The following is an 18,495-nucleotide window of genomic DNA, read 5'->3' on the forward strand; positions in this document are numbered from 1 at the left end:
ATGTCATATGCAGACAGGCTAAAATAATTGAATCTATTCAGTCTTGAACAAAGAAGATGACGGGGCGATCTGATTCAAGCATTTAAAACTCTAAAAGGTATCGACAATGTCGACCCAGGAGACTTTTCTCTTTACCCTAAAAAAGAAACAAGGACCAGGGGTCACAAATTAGATAAAGACATTCAGAACAGAAAATAGGAGGCACTTTTTACACAGATAATTGTGAGAATCTGGATTGTTGTTGACACCCAATCAATCTTGAAATCAAACAAGCTATAAATTTAACACTGCTTTATGTTTCAATTGATCCAATATGGATTAAGATCATACAGTAGAACCAAACTTATTTAAAGCATATTGTAATAATAACTTGCCTCTGTCTTAACAGGTTAAAATAACGTAGAAATGAAGGACCCTGTTCATCTTCAAAGCATACAAACAAATGGAGAAGTCAATAAAGCATTTGAATTAAAACAACAAGGTACTGTAATGAAATTTGCTCCCAATTATAAGAAAGTTTTGCTCCAACTTTAAAATTACTTTTTCCAGTCAAATGTATGCCAATGAAAGTCTCTTATGCCAGCTCCAAAAACACTGAAATTGCACTCTAACTCTAATGTGCTTAGCATATAGTTTACTACAATAACTTTGCTAGATGTTTCATACTATGAGGTCATAACTCCATGACTCTTCAGCCCCATAAAGTATAATTTATATATAGTACATTGGTACCTAATTGAGTAATTAAAATGTAATAAGAGAAATATAAAACTAATAATTATATAATGTATGTTTTATTTTCAATTAATTGCAGATGGCAAACAAAATGAAAATGGGTAAGCATTTTTTTTTTTAATGCACATCAATTTACTTAATAAGCACTTCAATTTATTCCTTCACGACTACTGCATGTTTACTTCTATAGGGCTTTTCACAAGATGAATGAACAGTTTTCTCCAGGACAGGATGCCCAAGGTGACGAAATGTAAGGCAACACTTAAAATTCAGATGTGCTGGAACTGTTATGAAATGAGTTTAAGAACCTGTTGACAATATTTCATGCTTTTTTTTGGTGCCCTGTCAACAGGCCTAAGAAGAAAAAAGAAAAGGAGATTCCCGTCGGATATTTTCAATTGGTAATTTTTAGTTTTTGTTGAAGATTTTCAAACAAATCTGCTTTGTGCACATTATGTTTAATATGTAATCTGTTTATTGTTCTCCAGTTTCGTTTTGCATCTGGCACTGATATAATCATGATGGTAACTGGAGGATTCTGTGCACTGGTGCATGGGGCAGCCTCCCCTCTTATGTTGCTGGTGTATGGGATGATGACCGACACATTTGTGGCATATGAACTGGAAGTTCAGCAACTGAAAGACCCTAATAAAACATGCATCAACAGCACCATCAGTTGGAAAAATGGCTCTATATATGAAATAGCAGAAAACACCACCATATACTGTGGGTGAGTGATGTTTAATACTGTCCTGAATGTATATGAACATATATAAGACTTGCCACCTGTTTAGGATGAAGTAATAGTTTTTTAATACCCCTCCCCCACTCCCATTCATTGTGACTATATTACAACAATACAACAGTTACCATTTAATTAGATTGATTGACTCACACCCCTGGCATTCCAAACTTGGCATCTTTGGTAGTAAATAAACTGGACTTTCCACTGCAACCTGTGCAGAATTTACACAAAAGTTAAAAACGTAGGGCTAAATATTCAAACACCTTACGTGTTTTGCAAGGGGAGTTGTAGACAATCTCTGTTTGTAGTTAAAGAGTGAACATGACTTTCAAACAGCTGTATTTGCAAATGTTAGCAGAGCAACAGAAAAAGAGGAAGTATTTGTGGGCAGAATATAAAGACAATGTTTAACATTCAGAATTACTTCATCGATTTATACTTTGATTAAACATAATAACATTTTGGTTTATTTCCAACTGTAACATTGTGGCAAAGTGGCTGAGTGGAAACAGGTGCAGGAGTGATGCAGTACGGTAATGAACAACAGATCCTTATAATCCAGTTTGGAAATTATCTTTATTTTGTGTCCAGGTCTGGTGACCAGTAACAATAATCTCCCCGCAATACACAGTAATGTGTACTGCACGAGGTAAACAATAACGGGCTTGCAGACCCAAACAATAAATAATAAACAACACGTATCAGTCCCACAACAATACATGGTCACCAGTCCTGGGTGAGTGCAGTAGTGCTCGTGTGGGTGATACAGTTTATTTTTGTCACAGTAGTGCAGTGCTGTTCCGGCTTAGTGCTGGCCCTCGGCGACAGCTCCGGAATTGTATTAGCCATCTAGTGTAGTGTTACAAAGAAGATGATTACACACACAGACAAACAAACACAAAACACTCACGGTATTCTTTGCAATGTTTACGGGGTCTCTTACAGTCCTTCTCAGTTTATTGCACAAAGCCAAATGCAAAGGAACAAATTACTATTCTCTGTCCCCTTTTATGCTGTCACACATGACCCCTTGGTAAAAGAGTACAACTCCCTCTCCAATCTGTGGCTGCCATGTTGTTTCCCTTCCGGGTCAAGGCATTATTGCAATGGAGTCTCCCCCCCTTCCTGGCCATCCCTTGAACCCTAGGAAAGAACTGTCAGGCCAGCCCATCCAAGGAACTCTGTTCTCACTGCTTAGCGCCGTCACAGGTTGGGAGGGAGATTTGCAACAAAGAATCATTGCATTTCTGTCACAAACATTACATTTATTTGTGGTTTATTTTAAACAGTACTAATTACCTGTGTTAATTTGTGAAGAAAGAGGTGCTGGAGCTCAAGCAATGACAATAATATTGTTCTTAAGAAGCGCAGATTCAAGTATTGTACGTACTAGTTATGGTTTGGCATTTAAGCGGTTTAAAATGAAATAAAAAGTGGAAAGGCATTTAGATGACTTCAGAAGCCCGACATTGATTAAAAAAAATAAGTAAAAATACACGCTCCATACACAAACATTGGTTTGATCCATGTAGTAATATCTAGCTATATCTTACATTATGAGCATTGTGAATGCAACAGAAGCCAGTTTTCACTTTAGTAAAGTATGCTACAATATTTGTTTTCATTAAAAACTTGTTGTTTATTGAAGTTAATGTTCAACTTTTAAATTGAAGCTTGTTGTGTACTATGCATTTAGTCAAACCAAGTAGTGTAAGAATTTGCTTGTATCGTTTAAGAAGTTTTTCAAATCAAGTAAGCTTATTTCATTTGTGTATAAAAAACATCTTAGAGTCGCACTCCTGTCGCAGCCAGTATCATCTTTATGGCACATAAATGGTAAAGTAATTAAATGTCTCCAGCAGTGGACTGTCTCTGTTTTAGCACACACAAGAACTTGCAGAATGGATAAAAGCGTGTTGAGAATTGATGATTTCCTGTGTTAATTCATGTTAATTTATTCATTTACGCAGCACTGCAATAATTGCTGTTTCTCCACAACTCTTTCAGATTTAACTCGCGATTTTACACAAAACATTTATTATGTTACGAGTTACAGGAAGATGAGAAAATTCATAAGACCTTTGAATATTTGTCCCATATTGTACAAAATGTATACAGAGTTTCAGAAAATGTGGACCAGAAATTCTGAAGTTACAGTCGTCATCAGTCCAATCAATTCATCTTTCACCTATACTATGTTCCAGACCAATTATTTGAATTACAATTATTATTTCCCACCTATGAACAGAATGCAGTCTGTCTCCATTATATACTTTTTTGTACTTGTTGATACATTTAAATGGAAAATGATGTGTGGTAATGTAAATGCATTTAGTCTACATAATATCTTTAACACTGTTCTATACTAAGTGAATATTACTTTTCTCATAAACAGGGTGGATGTTGAAGCAGAAATGACCATATTTGCATATTACTATGTTGGCATTGGAGTTGGAGTTCTTATTGTAAGCTACTTTCAGGTAAGTTAAAGGGCATTGGAATTTCAATATACGATGCTGGGCTGATGGAACTACCATGGGATTTTTTTTTTTTGTTGTTGTTGTTGTTGTATTGTATTGTGTTATGTTAATTGGTCTAATTTGAAAGTTATTAAAAAAAAAAAAAGTTTATGATTTAGATGACAAAAAATCTACATACAACTGAAGGGTCAAAACCTAAGGGTTGAATTCTTCTTTCGTTTTTGACAGTAATGCATAGATAACAATACCCTTTTTGAACTATGTGACTTTATCAAGCTCTACAACCTAAAGATAAAGCAATTTCAATGCACATTTTTTCTAAGAAAAAAGATTCATGTTGCTAATTTGGTACCACAAGTTTGAGCCATGATAAAGATAAAAAACATTTTATTTTAATCCTCTCACTGCAGAATTACTGCGGCTATGTAATCATCCCTATTTTACAGAAGTAAAAAAAATTAAACCATGTTGGAAAATAATTAATATTTTAAAATCTGTAACATTTAGAAACAGAATATATTTCACATTCACATTTCTTAAAGGGGAAGACTTAACAAGCTGCCATCTCTTAGCACAATGTTAAAGCATACCCTAATATAACATCCCCAATAATTAAGCCCCAGTAGTTGATTTGATATTCTTGTTCTTTTTAGATTGCTTTCTGGGTCACAGCTGCAGCTCGTCAAGTACAACGAATAAGAAAAGCATATTTTCGAAAAATAATGAGAATGGAGATTGGTTGGTTTGATTGCAATTCAGTTGGAGAGTTAAATACAAGAATTTCAGAGCAAGTATAATATTTGTCATTTGTATTTACTGATCATCTTTTCCATGTGTACTTACTGTAATATTTGGGCTATACAGTATATTAATAATAATGTCATTGGTATCAGTGGTTTTAATAACAATTGCTTACCCTCACAGTGACATCAACAAAATTAACAACGCGATTGCTGACCAAGTGTCAATCTTCATTGAGCGCATATCTACATTTTTCTTTGGATTCATGGTTGGTTTCATTGGTGGCTGGAAACTAACCCTTGTTGTCATAGCAGTCAGCCCTCTCATCGGTTTGGGAGCTGGATTAATGGCAATGGTAATTGTGTTTCCTGTGTATGCTATTTACACATACAATGAATTCAAGTGTTCTTAAAATGATCATTCATAATACAAATAGAAAATATTAAGTATTAATAGCCAGAGTTAGTAGTTGTCTCTGGAATTCTTCACGGTCCATTTCTATGAACCTATTTCGCAAACACTGACAGAACTATTAACATGTCACGATTCTACCCTTTTTGAGAAATATGACATTACTTTAAAATAAGTTTTCCCAAAAATGCCTGTGATTTTTGCCTGTGCTGACAGTCAAGATATACATGCATTTGATTTATTCTGTTTTCTTTAAGGCTGTTGCTAGATTGACTGGTTATGAGCTAAAAGCCTATGCCAAGGCTGGTGCTGTCGCAGACGAGGTGCTTTCCTCTCTAAGAACAGTGGCTGCATTTGGTGGAGAGCAGAAAGAAGTAGAAAGGTGAAGCTTTGTATTTGTTTGCAGTTTAATTTAAAGTTACACAGTTTGAGATAAGCCTACTGAAACATTTCAACTTACAAATACATACATGTTTTCACATGCTGGAGTAATACTCTGCTCCAACATAATGTTGAAACCATCGTCCACTGAAAGACAAAACACATCTACTGTACAGTCTACACTGCAACATGTGCAATAAGATAGATTCACTTTTAGTCTACTTAAGACTAGTTCATTTAATGTTTCATCTTGCTTTAGGTATGACAGAAACCTGACAGAAGCTCAAACTTGGGGTATTAAGAAAGGAACGATTGTAGGACTTTTTCAAGGATATCTTTGGTGTATTATCTTCCTCTGCTATGCCCTGGCATTTTGGTATGGATCAAATCTGGTAATAGATGAAAAGGAACTGACTCCAGGAGGCCTAATACAGGTATTGCACAACATGAATTACCAGCTGTGATCTTTTAATTGAATTAATGGCTCTTTGATCTTGTTCTGGATCATGTGGTTTGTTTGATGTGATGTTTCAGAAATAGCCCAAATGTGTGTTTCGCAGTGCTGGAGTTTTATAAAAGGTTGAGTGAGATGATATGCACTATCACTAACGCAAAGGCTTTATTTGACTAGGTGTTTTTTGGAGTGCTGATGGCAGCTATGAATCTTGGACAGGCTTCTCCATGCTTGGAAGCGTTCGCCTCGGGCAGAGGTGCTGCACGAATCATCTTTGAAACAGTTGACAGGGTAAGAATGCATTGTAACAGGTGTTGTATTTACTTTAGCTCTTAAAACAAGATGGCCATATGTATTGCAGTTCATTCTGCTAATCCCCTTTTTGCTTTTTTGCCCCTGAAGGAACCTGAAATTGACTGTTTTTCAGAGGAGGGACACAAATTAGAAAATGTGAAAGGCAACATTGAATTTCATAACATCACTTTCCATTATCCATCCAGACCAGAAGTGAAGGTAGGCACTGTGTTTGTTTTTGTTGTATTAACTTTAAAAAAAGATAAAACTACACAAATGTATTTTCGTGTTGTTTAGATTTTAGATAAGCTAAGTATGGTTGTTAAATCTGGAGAAACAACTGCTTTTGTTGGGCCAAGTGGAGCTGGGAAAAGTACCACCGTGCAGCTCATCCAGAGATTTTATGACCCTTGGGAAGGAATGGTAATTAACATACATTTTTATTTGTCTACGTTAGATCCTGTTGCTATAGTTGACACAGTAGCGTGGCAACAAAAAGCTGTTAGCAATTGCAAGTTCATTGAACGGAAAAAAAATTATTTGAGCCAGTAACATATATGTAGTTTTCAAATGCTTAAGGAACAAGTTCACAGAAGCTGAATAGAATCCATTAGTTGGAAATACGTTACTCTGTTTTTCATCCACAACAATACAACCAAATCATACCTTGTAAAATTTGTTTCTGAAGGGATTATGGGTTTTTACAACAGAATCTTAAGAGTGGGCAATTCTGGTCCTGATGGATCATTCCATTTCAGGTTTAATAGGTATACTAATTAATGGACCTACAGCCCTTGGCAGATATGACTTAAATAAGCAATGATTAACTGAAATACACTGTTGTGCAGGTCACTCTGGATGGCCATGACATACGTAGTCTAAATATCCAATGGCTTCGTTCATTGATTGGTATTGTGGAACAGGAACCTGTTTTGTTTTCTACAACAATTGCTGAGAATATCCGATATGGGCGAGAGAATGTTTCAATGGAAGAGATCATTCACGCAGCAAAGGAGGCCAATGCCTATAACTTCATCATGGATTTGCCACAGGTAATGCTTATAAAGAAAATAGAAAACATGGCATCCTGTAATCCTGCAATTGCATCGTGATGCAGCATATATTATATTATATATATATATATATATATATATATATATATATATATATATATATATATATATATATATATGAGACAAATAGTGGATAAAAATGTTCTATAATGCATACATTAAATAGCTATGGTATAGCAATTATCATTTATTTCTACTAATTGCAATAGAATTACAAGTTGTAGTGTTACAAGGGTAGTATTTGTAAATAACTTTGCACAAAACAGAAGCACTAAAGTTTGAACAATAAATCTGTTTATTACATTATTTTTGACAGAAATTCGACACTCTGGTTGGTGAGGGTGGGGGTCAGATGAGTGGAGGGCAGAAACAGAGAATAGCCATCGCTCGAGCTCTTGTGAGGAACCCCAGGATTCTGCTACTGGACATGGCAACCTCTGCACTCGACAACGAGAGTGAGGCTATGGTTCAGGAGGCTCTTGATAAGGTGTACCTACTTGTTTCTATGTTCCAGCCACAATACAGTTCCCATTTCCTGGATTCAGTTGCATCACTGAATTTACAGGTTCCAAGAAAGAGGATTCCTTTGTCTATAATGGACCAAATCTTTGGAATAATCTGCCTGAACAGTCAGGGAACTTGAGTAATTGTCTATCTAGGTTTAAGGAACTGAAAGATTATTCTTAAGTAGTTGTTGATTATCAATCAACCTTTATCAACAAACTTTTGTTTAATATAGTGCCTTTCACAAAAGCAATGCCTCAAAGCGCTTTACATGGCTAAAAGAGAAAATACAAGCAGGAAATACAATAATCACAGTAAATGAAAATGCATGAGCAGGAAAGTAAATGTATAAATAAATAGATAAAACAGAAGTAAATAAAAAAAAATAAAACAATAAGAATGCAATGAAATTAAATGCATAAATAAGTAGATAAAACATAAATAAAAATAAGTTCAGCGAAACAATAAAATCATAGACGATAAAAGAAAACAGTCGTTTTAAGATAAAAAAAGTATCTAGAAGTAAAAAAAGTAAATTATAAAAATATATCTTCAGTCTTATTTTAAAAGCTGCAACCGTTGGTGCTTCCCTTACAGAAATGGGCAAATCATTCCATAATTTAGGGGCCCTGTAACTGAAAGCTATCCCACCAATGCTAGTTTTTACAATTTTGGGATTAGTGAGCAGCCTGGCATCCTGGGATCGGAGAGGCTGCCTAGGAACATATGGAATTAGAATATCATTCAGATAAGAGGGAGCCAGATCATGTACAGCTTTGTAGGTTATGAGCAGAAGCTTAAAATCAGCCCGAAACCGAACTGGAAGCCAATGTAGGGCTGCCACTACTGGTGTAATATGGTCATACTTTCTTCTTTTAGTTAAAAACCTGGCAGCAGCATTTTGTACAAGTTGCAAATGAGATAAAACTTGACTTGGAATGCCGGAGAATAGACAATTACAATAATCAGTTCTAGATGTTACAGAGGCATGTGTCAGTCTCTCTGCATCTTTTAGTGAAAGAGAACATCTTATTTTGGAAATATTTCTAATATGAAAGAAAGATTTTTTAGTTACTCTCCTAATATGAGGTTCGAAAGAAAGCTGGGTCAAAAAGCACACCCAAGTTTCTCATTTCAGCCTTCAGTGCAAAAGGGAAGAAGTTTCCAGTAGATGCACAAAGGTTGGTCTTACTTAATTGTTTTTTTTAATCTAGCAACATTACCTCTGTTTTATCTGAGTTTAACAATAGGAGTTTTTTTTGACATCCATAGCTTAATGTCAGCTAGGCATGTAGTCTGAATACTTATGGTTGCAGTGTCACCTGGTTTCAGAGGTCGGTATAGTTGAGTGTCATCGGTATAGAAGTGAAACTTTACGACATGTCTGTGAACAATATTTCCCAAGGGTAGCATATATAAATAAAACTAAATCAGTCCTAGAACAGAGCCCTGCAGGACACCAAACATGTTTTAATTTGTAAAACATGTTTTCTTTTCATAATTGCGTGCTTGTTCAATAAGTCGTCAATTGTTTTTCTGTGTTCTTTAGGTTCGTGTGGGTAGAACAACAATTTCCATATCCCACCGCTTATCCACAATCAGAAATGCAGATGTCATCATTGGATTTGAGCATGGGAAAGCTGTGGAGAAAGGAACACACCAAGAACTGCTGGAAAGAAAAGGGGTTTATTTCACTTTGGTCACTTTGCAGAACCAAGGCAGTGACACCATAAGTGAAAATCCAAAGAAAAGTATGCTTTATAAAATATATATTTTTTAACATCATTCAATTAGTAACCTACCAAAAAATTCATAACACATTATTCAAACATATTTTTCAGTGGCTGCAAATGAAGATATTGAGGACCCGACAATAGAACGAGTTAGAAGACTTAGTGAAGGAGGTTATCGATCTAGTTTCAGGTACAAAAATCAGCGTTATGATACAATAGGCCCACTTATTTGAGCCCAGTAGTCTGATCTATAGTCTTAACCCTGCTATCCTAATGAAATGCATGCCGATCACAGCTGTAAAGACGCACTTTAATATTCATTGCATTCAAATAAAAAAGTACAGTCATGACCACTTTTTGAAGTCACTCAATGAAGATGAATTCACAGATTTCACCAGCATTATATAGTTATGTTCCATGTGCCCATTCATATAGGACGACATCTTGACTACAAAATATTTTTCTTGGAAAGTTTGGTATTTTCTTGGTGTGTTTCTTTTAGGCATGTGAATCTACCTTTCTGCGCATAATTCTAATATTACTGCAACTGAAGTTTTAACTTTCTTGTTAAAAGTCTTATGTTAAAATGTCTATTTGTAGGAACTCTCTGCGCCTGCGATCGAAATCACAGCTATCAAATGCATTTCCTCCAACCATTTCTGGAAACGTTGATTTTAGTTTACCTGTTGATAGCAGTGATGGCCTTGACATTGAGGATGAGAAAGAAATGGTATGTATTATGTATGTATGTATGTTTCTTCTTTTTCTTCTACATGTATATGTAATGCTATCTTTAATAGTTACATTGGAATTTCCATTCTCTTAAGTTCCACAGCAATGTGGAACAAAGATGAAAACTGTTGTGCACTTAATTAAAAACCAATAGACACACATGTGTAGTGATTTTATTTCAGTACCAGTTGTTTCAGTGCAAATTTATTACTGTCAACTGACTCTTGGAACTCAATTGGCTAGATTTCAATCAGCCAAGAGATGAAGAACCAAAGTTGCCCCATGCAAACACAACCCCACCACTGTAACCATGCTCAATACATAATAACTTTTGCATCCACTTGTTGAACAGAAATTATTTTAAAGCTTTTAAAATCCAAATGTATCTACCATCCAATGTATTGTGACAGGATGTAGCCGAACCAGTGAACATCAAACCTGCACCAGTAGCCCGGATTTTGAAATACAATTCACCGGAATGGCCCTACATGTTGTTTGGTACTTTTGGTGCTGCAGTGAATGGTGCTGTGAATCCAATCTATGCAGTTTTATTTAGCGAGATTCTTGGGGTAAGAAACTAATAAGCTTTTTTAAAGTCCACTAGAAAGGTTTAATAAATGTGTTTCTCTTACATAAAGTAACTTTCATTTTCATTTTATGTTACAGACATTTTCTATACCCAACCTGGATGAGCAAAAAAATCAAATTAGTAGAATATGTTTGTTTTTTGTTTTTGTTGCTGTTGTAGCATTCTTCACACAGTTCTTACAGGTAATCACACCTTTGTGCATAGCAATAAGTACTGGCATTATTATTATTATTATTATTATTATTATTATTATTATTATTATTATTATTATTATTTACATAGATAGCTTAAATGAATGGGTATTGTTTAACTGTCAAATTAATTCCCATCTACATGCACTGTATTCATTTGAAAGGGTTATGCTTTCGGGAAGTCTGGTGAGCTGCTCACAAGGAGACTTCGTAGGCTTGGCTTCCAAGCAATGCTGGAGCAGGAGATTGGCTGGTTTGATGATCCCAGAAACAGTCCTGGTGCTTTAACTACAAGACTCGCCACTGATGCTTCCCAGGTCCAAGGGGTGAGCTGGAAGTGTTTACTTTTCAGGCATATGCAACAAGGAAATTACAGTGCAAGGAACTTGTGTATACCAATACGTCTTTCTGTAAAGAAAACTAATCATGCACCGTGTGTGAGTCATGATTTATGAACGCTACACATTGCTGTGACTTTGAATACTTAAGCACAGTTTGTTTAGTAATGTAGCAATACATGACAGAGTTGTACCTGGAGGTACAGTCATGCAGCATGGTACTCCCTCACCTACACTTCATAAAAATCCTACTGGAGTATGCATATTATTTTTAGGGATATGAAATTGATAGTGAACACAACCCATTTTCTCCCATTTTGTTTAGGCCACTGGATCACAGATTGGAATGATTGTCAATTCTTTGACGAATATTGGAGCCTCTCTTATAATTGCATTTTGCTTCAGCTGGAAATTAAGTTTGGTGGTGATTTGTTTCCTTCCATTAATTGGACTATCTGGAGCTTTCCAGGCTAAAATGCTGACAGGTTTTGCAAACCAAGACAAGAAAGCTATGGAAACCGCAGGACAGGTAAGCCTGGCCGTTCACACCTGATGACGAGGGTTCATCAGCATTTAGGAGCTTCCATACTGCTTCACAGGCCCATGTCTAGATAACACAGTGGGGTTTGGGGCTATATATCAAGCTCTGGTTCACAGTTTAAGGAAAGAGATACCAGGTGTACATATACAATCTGGTAAAGCAAAAGACACAACTCTCGCTAAAATAAATCAGTCACTTTATTGAAAACTACAAGACACATATAAGCTTGACTATTGATTTTCAAAAATAGTTTATTTTCATAATAAATGGTAGATTGTCCAATTTAAGTACGTTCAGAATACACCAGGAAGGGTGGTGATATTAAGTTAACTTTGGGTATTTTGTAGTGTTATGTTAATTGATTTTATATGTAAATTAATTAGCAATATTCTTGGCTGTGTAAGTTGTGAATGTGTTTGCTCCTACTTGTTCAGGTTTCAAGCGAAGCTCTCGGAAACATTCGAACTATTGCAGGCCTGGCTAAGGAGAACATGTTTGTTAAACTGTATGAGCTGCAGCTAGAGGACCCATACAGAGCAGCTAAAAAGAAAGCTGTTGTATACGGGGTCTGTTTTGCATTTGCACAATGCGTCATCTTTATGGCATATGCAGCCTCTTTTAGATTTGGAGGGTATCTGGTCAACAATGACGGGATCCACTACATTGTGGTTTTCAGGTATGTTTTGTATCATTTTGTGATCCCTAGTCAATTTAGCAATTTGGATGTAAAAACCCATTTGGTTAGGCACTTCCTTTATTTCCTTTAAAAATTGCAATATTTCATGCACTGAAAATACAAACCTGCAAGTACCTGTAAATTGTTTGGTTGTGTATGCATGCAGCATTTACATGTAGCTATATAGGTCAGCGAATGAGATTTGTATTTTGCAGCTGAGCGAGCATGTAAATGAACACAGGTCATATTTTACTGTAAACTCTCGGTTGTGATCTTCACATACATACAGCGCTTGTTAATTTATTTTTTTAAACATAAAAGTAGGCTAGCATCTTTAAAAAATATTAATTAATACTTACATTTTATTTCTTGAAACTTTTCTTCATACAATATAGTCTGTTGAAAATAAATCCTCACTTTCTCTAAAACTAAACATCGCTAAACAAAATATTTCAGACTGCCGTTGAACATATTTTTTTTATTTCCTGCATACTGTAGCTAAAACAGAGGTTTATCTGTTTTGTAGACTTTTTCAGATCTTTGTGGGTGTATACATATATACACACACAGATTTACGGTGGACGCGCGCAGAGAAATAGGAACACCGTTTAAACACCGTCAGTTTCGCTGTGTGGCTGGTGTGAAAGGCTGCATTGCACAATATTAAAAAAGAAAGAATGTTATGTTGGTGTGAAGGGACTATTAACTAAGTTTTGTACCCTAAAGTAACATTTAACCTTGCCTAGTCTTTATATTCTTGGTTTGGTGTATCATTTAAAAGCTCTTGTGTTTGTTGATGTAGCTAAACCTACATTATTTGGTGGCCTTAAACCTACCTTATTTGGTGGCCTTTCCGTGACCTTTCTGTGAATTCTTGTTTTTCTTCACCATGCCAAAGTCGTATCCTTAACTGTAATCTATTTGATAACTAAGTTTGAGCTAAAAGTGTTTCAACAGAATTTTTACATTCTTAAATTACAGTTAGACTGGTAAATATGGCCCAACATGAACTGTAACAGTGTTGGCAATATTTTTTAGATAAATACTTTTTGAACGTAAATTATTTCTAATCACAAAGCGTGTAATGTTCTTTGTTTTGTAGAGTAATATCTGCAGTAGTGATCAGTGGAACTGCTTTAGGAAAAGCCTCCTCTTTCACTCCTGATTATGCTAAGGCTAAAATTGCAGCTGCACAATTGTTTATGTTGCTTGACCGAGTTCCCAAAATAAGTATAAACAGCAGTCAGGGAGAAAAATGGGTAAGACACTGTTTGTCCATATCACTTAATTCGATATAGCTTTGTTTCTCTAATAACATCTGGTATTCCTCTTTTCAAATTAATTGTACCAACATTATTTCACAGGATTCCTTTAGAGGAGAGATAGACTTTATTTCCTGCAAGTTTACCTATCCAACTCGACCTGATATTCAAGTATTAAAAGGTCTTTCAGTGGTTGTGAAACCTGGACAGACCTTAGCATTTGTTGGAAGCAGTGGATGTGGAAAAAGCACCAGCATTCAGCTACTTGAACGATTCTATGACCCAGATGAAGGAAAAGTTGTAAGTTATTGTCATGATTTTTCATCTCCTTACTGTTTATTGTCTTACAATCAAATGTACAAGGCCACATTGATTTCTAGCTTTTTAGATAACATCGATATTGTACAATGGTTACAGTAAATCTGTTTTAACAATCTGACCTTGTTTGTGTGTGTTTTGGTAGCTAATTGACGGGCATTTGTCAAAGAATGTTAATGTGCCATTCCTGAGGTCTAAAATTGGAATAGTTTCCCAAGAGCCTGTGCTGTTTGACTGCAGTATTGCTGAGAACATTAAATATGGGGACAACACTCGAGAAGTCACCATGGATGAAGTCTTTGCTGCTGCCAAGAAGGCTTACCTGCACGATTTTGTTATGACGCTGCCAGATGTAAGTTAAACAGTTTTATTTATTTATTTATAGGGAGTTCTCTTTGATTTATGCAGTACCGGTATCTTTATTTCTGTAAATAATCCCTAATTTAATCTTTCACATTTTAACCCCAGACTTTTTAAGCCTTTTTAGGAATAATATTTTTATATGAATATAATTAGAAGACCAGCTACACATAAGTTGATGTAACATAATGTATTAAAGAACATTGTGTATTTATTATGAAAATACAATCTTAAAGTAAAATGTAATTGTCTCCTCTGTGAATTGCTTAATATGGACAGACCACAGATTTACTGGTGATCTTAAAGTCTTGCTACAAACATCTTCCCCCTCCACAGTGTGGCACAGATACACTGGAGAGGCTTGTAATCAGCCAAATATCCTCTGGGCAGCTTTGAGCAGCTTTCAATGGGGCGACAGGATCAGTGTTAGAAATTAGATGAGCTCACAAGATTCAAATATGAAAGTTAAAGAGTTTATTTGAAAGTTAAAGAGTGCAGCAAGTGAGCCACAAGAGGCAATGCTTGTTATTGTTTGAGGATTTTAATCATATTGGAGAGCTCTGTACAGTATGCTGGCTTACCAGAGAAAACAATATGGGCTTTATTTCTGCAGAAATATGAAACACAAGTTGGTGCACAAGGTTCTCAACTGTCCCGGGGCCAAAAACAGAGAATAGCAATAGCCAGAGCTATTGTTAGGAATCCAAAAATCCTCTTATTGGATGAAGCCACATCTGCACTGGACACAGAAAGTGAAAAGGTATGGCAGACATTACATTTACGAAGACATTCTCCTAGACACTCCTCCGGTATCCAGTGACACAAGCTGAGATGTGCAGGTGTGCAGGTGTGCAGGTGTACAGGTTGCTGGGAACCATATTTGGTCACCTGAGACTTTGGTACTCGACCATGTGTCAACCATCTTCCAATATAAGCCTGCTTCCTGATAGTAGATGAACAATATTTTCCCTATTATAATTGTTTGTGGATAACAGGGTTTTTCTTCATTTGATCTATGGTATGCAAAACACCCTGTATGAGTCTGTTTGGAGGATTGAGCGCAAGCAAGTCTGGTAATGCATCTCATCGGAAGATCAGTGTCATATCTGTCACATTTTAATGCATACTACACATTCACAATACATGGTTTCTTCTTTCAGGTTGTCCAGACAGCATTGGATGAGGCTAGACGAGGACGGACCTGCATTGTCATTGCACACCGCCTGTCCACGATTCAGAATGCTGATATTATAGCTGTCATGTCTCAAGGGGTTGTTGTTGAAGCAGGGACACACAATGAACTCATGGCCAAAAAGACAGCATACTACACACTTGTCACAACTGGTGCTCCAATCAGTTAAGATATAACACCTAGGGGCTCCCAAGTGGCGCATCCAGTAAAGGCACTCTGCATGGAGTGCAGGATGCTCCCTATAGTCTGGACATCTCCAGTTCAAGTCCAGGCTATTCCTTTGCCAACCAAGGACGGGAGTGGTGGGCTGAGCCTAAAAGTCATTGGACATTACTAAATTGGGGAGAAAACAATAAAAAAATAATCAGCAACCTCTAAATTAAAATATATATGAGAAAACACCTCATGCATTAATTGAGTGGACTAATTAGTGTGTTCAACAAGATACTTTAAATCCAAAGTCCAGATGCCCAAATAAGAAGTGAATGATAGTGTCATGTCACTTGACTAATAACCTATGGTTCTTGTGTTCAGAACTTTTTTGACCCTTGTTTACCTGAATGGCAGTTTCAGAAGGCTTTTACTATAAAAGGGTCTGGCTCTGCCTCATTATATGTAAACAAATAGTCTTCTATTTACTCAAAGGCACTTTTAAGTAATCCTTAATTCAATTATATATTTTAATTAAAAGCTATTAATTTTATTCAGTTAAAAAAAAGTGTAAACATTAGATTAACTAAAAGAAAAGCACCCATTACCAACTGTAGTAAATTCTGAAGCTTGGTTGCATGGTAATCACTGTGTAAATTACATTACATTGCATTGTTAGGCTAATATATATATATATATATGTGTGTGTGTGTGTGTGTGTGTATATATATATTTGTGTGTTCAATAAATATAACTACCACACTGTGCTGTACATCATTTCTCTGTAAACATCAGTTGAGCTTGTTGAACAACAGTTGAGTTGAAACCTGGTTCCCTGAAAGAGAAGACGACCACTAACGAACATTGCCTGCCCATTGGGTAGGTATCGCTGAGCTCTCTATACCAGAGCTGCCGATAGGATCCTTCCTGGTATGATGCACTCGGTCCCACTCCCAGAGGGATTAAAACTGTCATCCTGAGGAAGCCATTTCTCTTTTTTACCGAAGCAACCTCGCGGTTGGTGGTTGTCTTTTCTTTCAGGGAACCAGGGTTACAGTAAGTAACCTAACTTTACCTTTCAATTCATAGATGACCACCAACAAACATTATGTATGGGATAATGTATACCAGAGCTGTCACGAGGGAGAAGGAATGGCAGCATATGAGGAATGCATCAGAACCGCATAACCCACTGGTTAGCAATGTGAGCTTACACCCTCACAGACCCTTGTGCCTATGAAGGCAGAGCAGGATCTACCACATTAAGATGGTAGAACCTGGAGAAAGTATGCAGCGTGGAGGGCCGCAAGATGTAGCCAACCCTCTAGTGGAGTGTGTGGCTACCCTGCCAGGTGGGGGCAAGCCAGCACCATCATATGCAGTCAAAACTATGTCCACAATCCAATGTGACAGATGCTGCTTTGAGAGGGGCTGTCCTAGGGTTTGTGTCCCATGACAGACAAAGAGCTGGTCAGACTGACGTAGAGGTCTTGTCCTATCCACATAGCATCCCAATGCCCGCACTGGGCAGAGGAAATTCAATCTCTCATCCTCTGTTGAAGCAAACGGTGGTTGATGGAAGGACTCCAGTTCCACATACTGATTAATGTGGAAGGCTGTGATCACCTTGGGGAGGAAAGCAGGGTTGGTGCGCAGAGACACCCTGCTGCCATCCTCTCAAATACGCATACAGGAGCTGTGCAACGGCAACTCTATGGAGTATATGGCTCAAACTGGGCCTTCATGAGAGCCTCCAGTACAATATTAAGGCTCCATTTGGGGAGAAAAGTCCTCCTGGGAAGGAGTAATTGCCAAGCACCTTTAAGAACTTGGGTAGACAAGAAATGCAAGATGACTGGCATAGGGCAAGATATTGGGTCATGGCTTCCAGCCAGACACAAGCTTCTAAATACCTCCACTTATAGGTGTACAAAGACCTAGTGCAGTCTGCCCTAATGCTCTGCAACATACCCACAACTGCATCTGATAGCCCTAGGGCTAACCAGATCCATAGCCAGAACCTGCCCGGTTCCAGGTGCCAGAGTGCCTCTCATCTGACTGAGGAGATCCATGTGCATGGGATCTCCCAGGGCTGGCCATGTAACAGCTGACACAGGGTCGGAAACCAGATTCTCCTGGGCCACTTGGGGGCCACTAGGAGAACTGACACTTCCTCTAACTGGACCTTTTTGAAAAAGGCCGGGAGCAGTGGTATAGGTGGGAAAGCGTACAAACACTCTTTGGGCCATTTGTGCACTATGGCGTCTACGCAGTGTGGACTGCCTAAGCGGTGGAGGGAGTACCACAGGGGACAATATGTCATCTCTGCGGGGCAAAGAGATCGACCTGCACCTTCCCGAACCGTTCCCAAATGCACTCCACTATCTGAGGGTGGAGTCGCCAATCTGACGCTCCACTGCCCAGTTCACCACTCTGGGAATGTGCGTCGCCCATAGGGACAGCAAGTTCCTTTGAGCCCATGTTAATAGCCAGAATGCCATGCAATGCAACCCCGGGGACCGTAGGCCACCCTGGTGATTGACATACACCACCACTGTTGTGTTGTCTGTCCGGATCAACACATGTGTACCCCTC

General features: G+C 37.3%; 1 protein-coding gene across 1 annotated transcript; it reads left to right on the forward strand.

Annotated features, from left to right (window-relative positions):
* The first annotated feature begins 938 nt into the window (after nucleotides 1-938).
* abcb11a (ATP-binding cassette, sub-family B (MDR/TAP), member 11a) lies at nucleotides 939-15,962 on the forward strand. The gene is given in 28 exon segments (XM_041261339.1): nucleotides 939-985; nucleotides 1,088-1,136; nucleotides 1,224-1,426; nucleotides 1,966-2,013; nucleotides 2,112-2,129; nucleotides 3,876-3,960; nucleotides 4,614-4,747; nucleotides 4,885-5,056; nucleotides 5,370-5,494; nucleotides 5,753-5,927; nucleotides 6,125-6,238; nucleotides 6,350-6,460; nucleotides 6,539-6,664; nucleotides 7,090-7,293; nucleotides 7,631-7,801; nucleotides 9,368-9,569; nucleotides 9,660-9,741; nucleotides 10,152-10,249; nucleotides 10,674-10,852; nucleotides 10,950-11,054; nucleotides 11,228-11,389; nucleotides 11,727-11,930; nucleotides 12,377-12,618; nucleotides 13,721-13,877; nucleotides 13,983-14,180; nucleotides 14,344-14,550; nucleotides 15,172-15,318; nucleotides 15,719-15,962. Coding segments are annotated over 28 exon segments (3,966 nt in total). The 3' UTR covers nucleotides 15,920-15,962.
* The last annotated feature ends 2,533 nt before the right edge of the window (nucleotides 15,963-18,495 follow it).

The sequence above is a fragment of the Polyodon spathula genome, chromosome 10 (genome assembly GCF_017654505.1).
Source record: "Polyodon spathula isolate WHYD16114869_AA chromosome 10, ASM1765450v1, whole genome shotgun sequence".
NCBI classification, from domain to species: Eukaryota; Metazoa; Chordata; class Actinopteri; order Acipenseriformes; family Polyodontidae; genus Polyodon; species Polyodon spathula.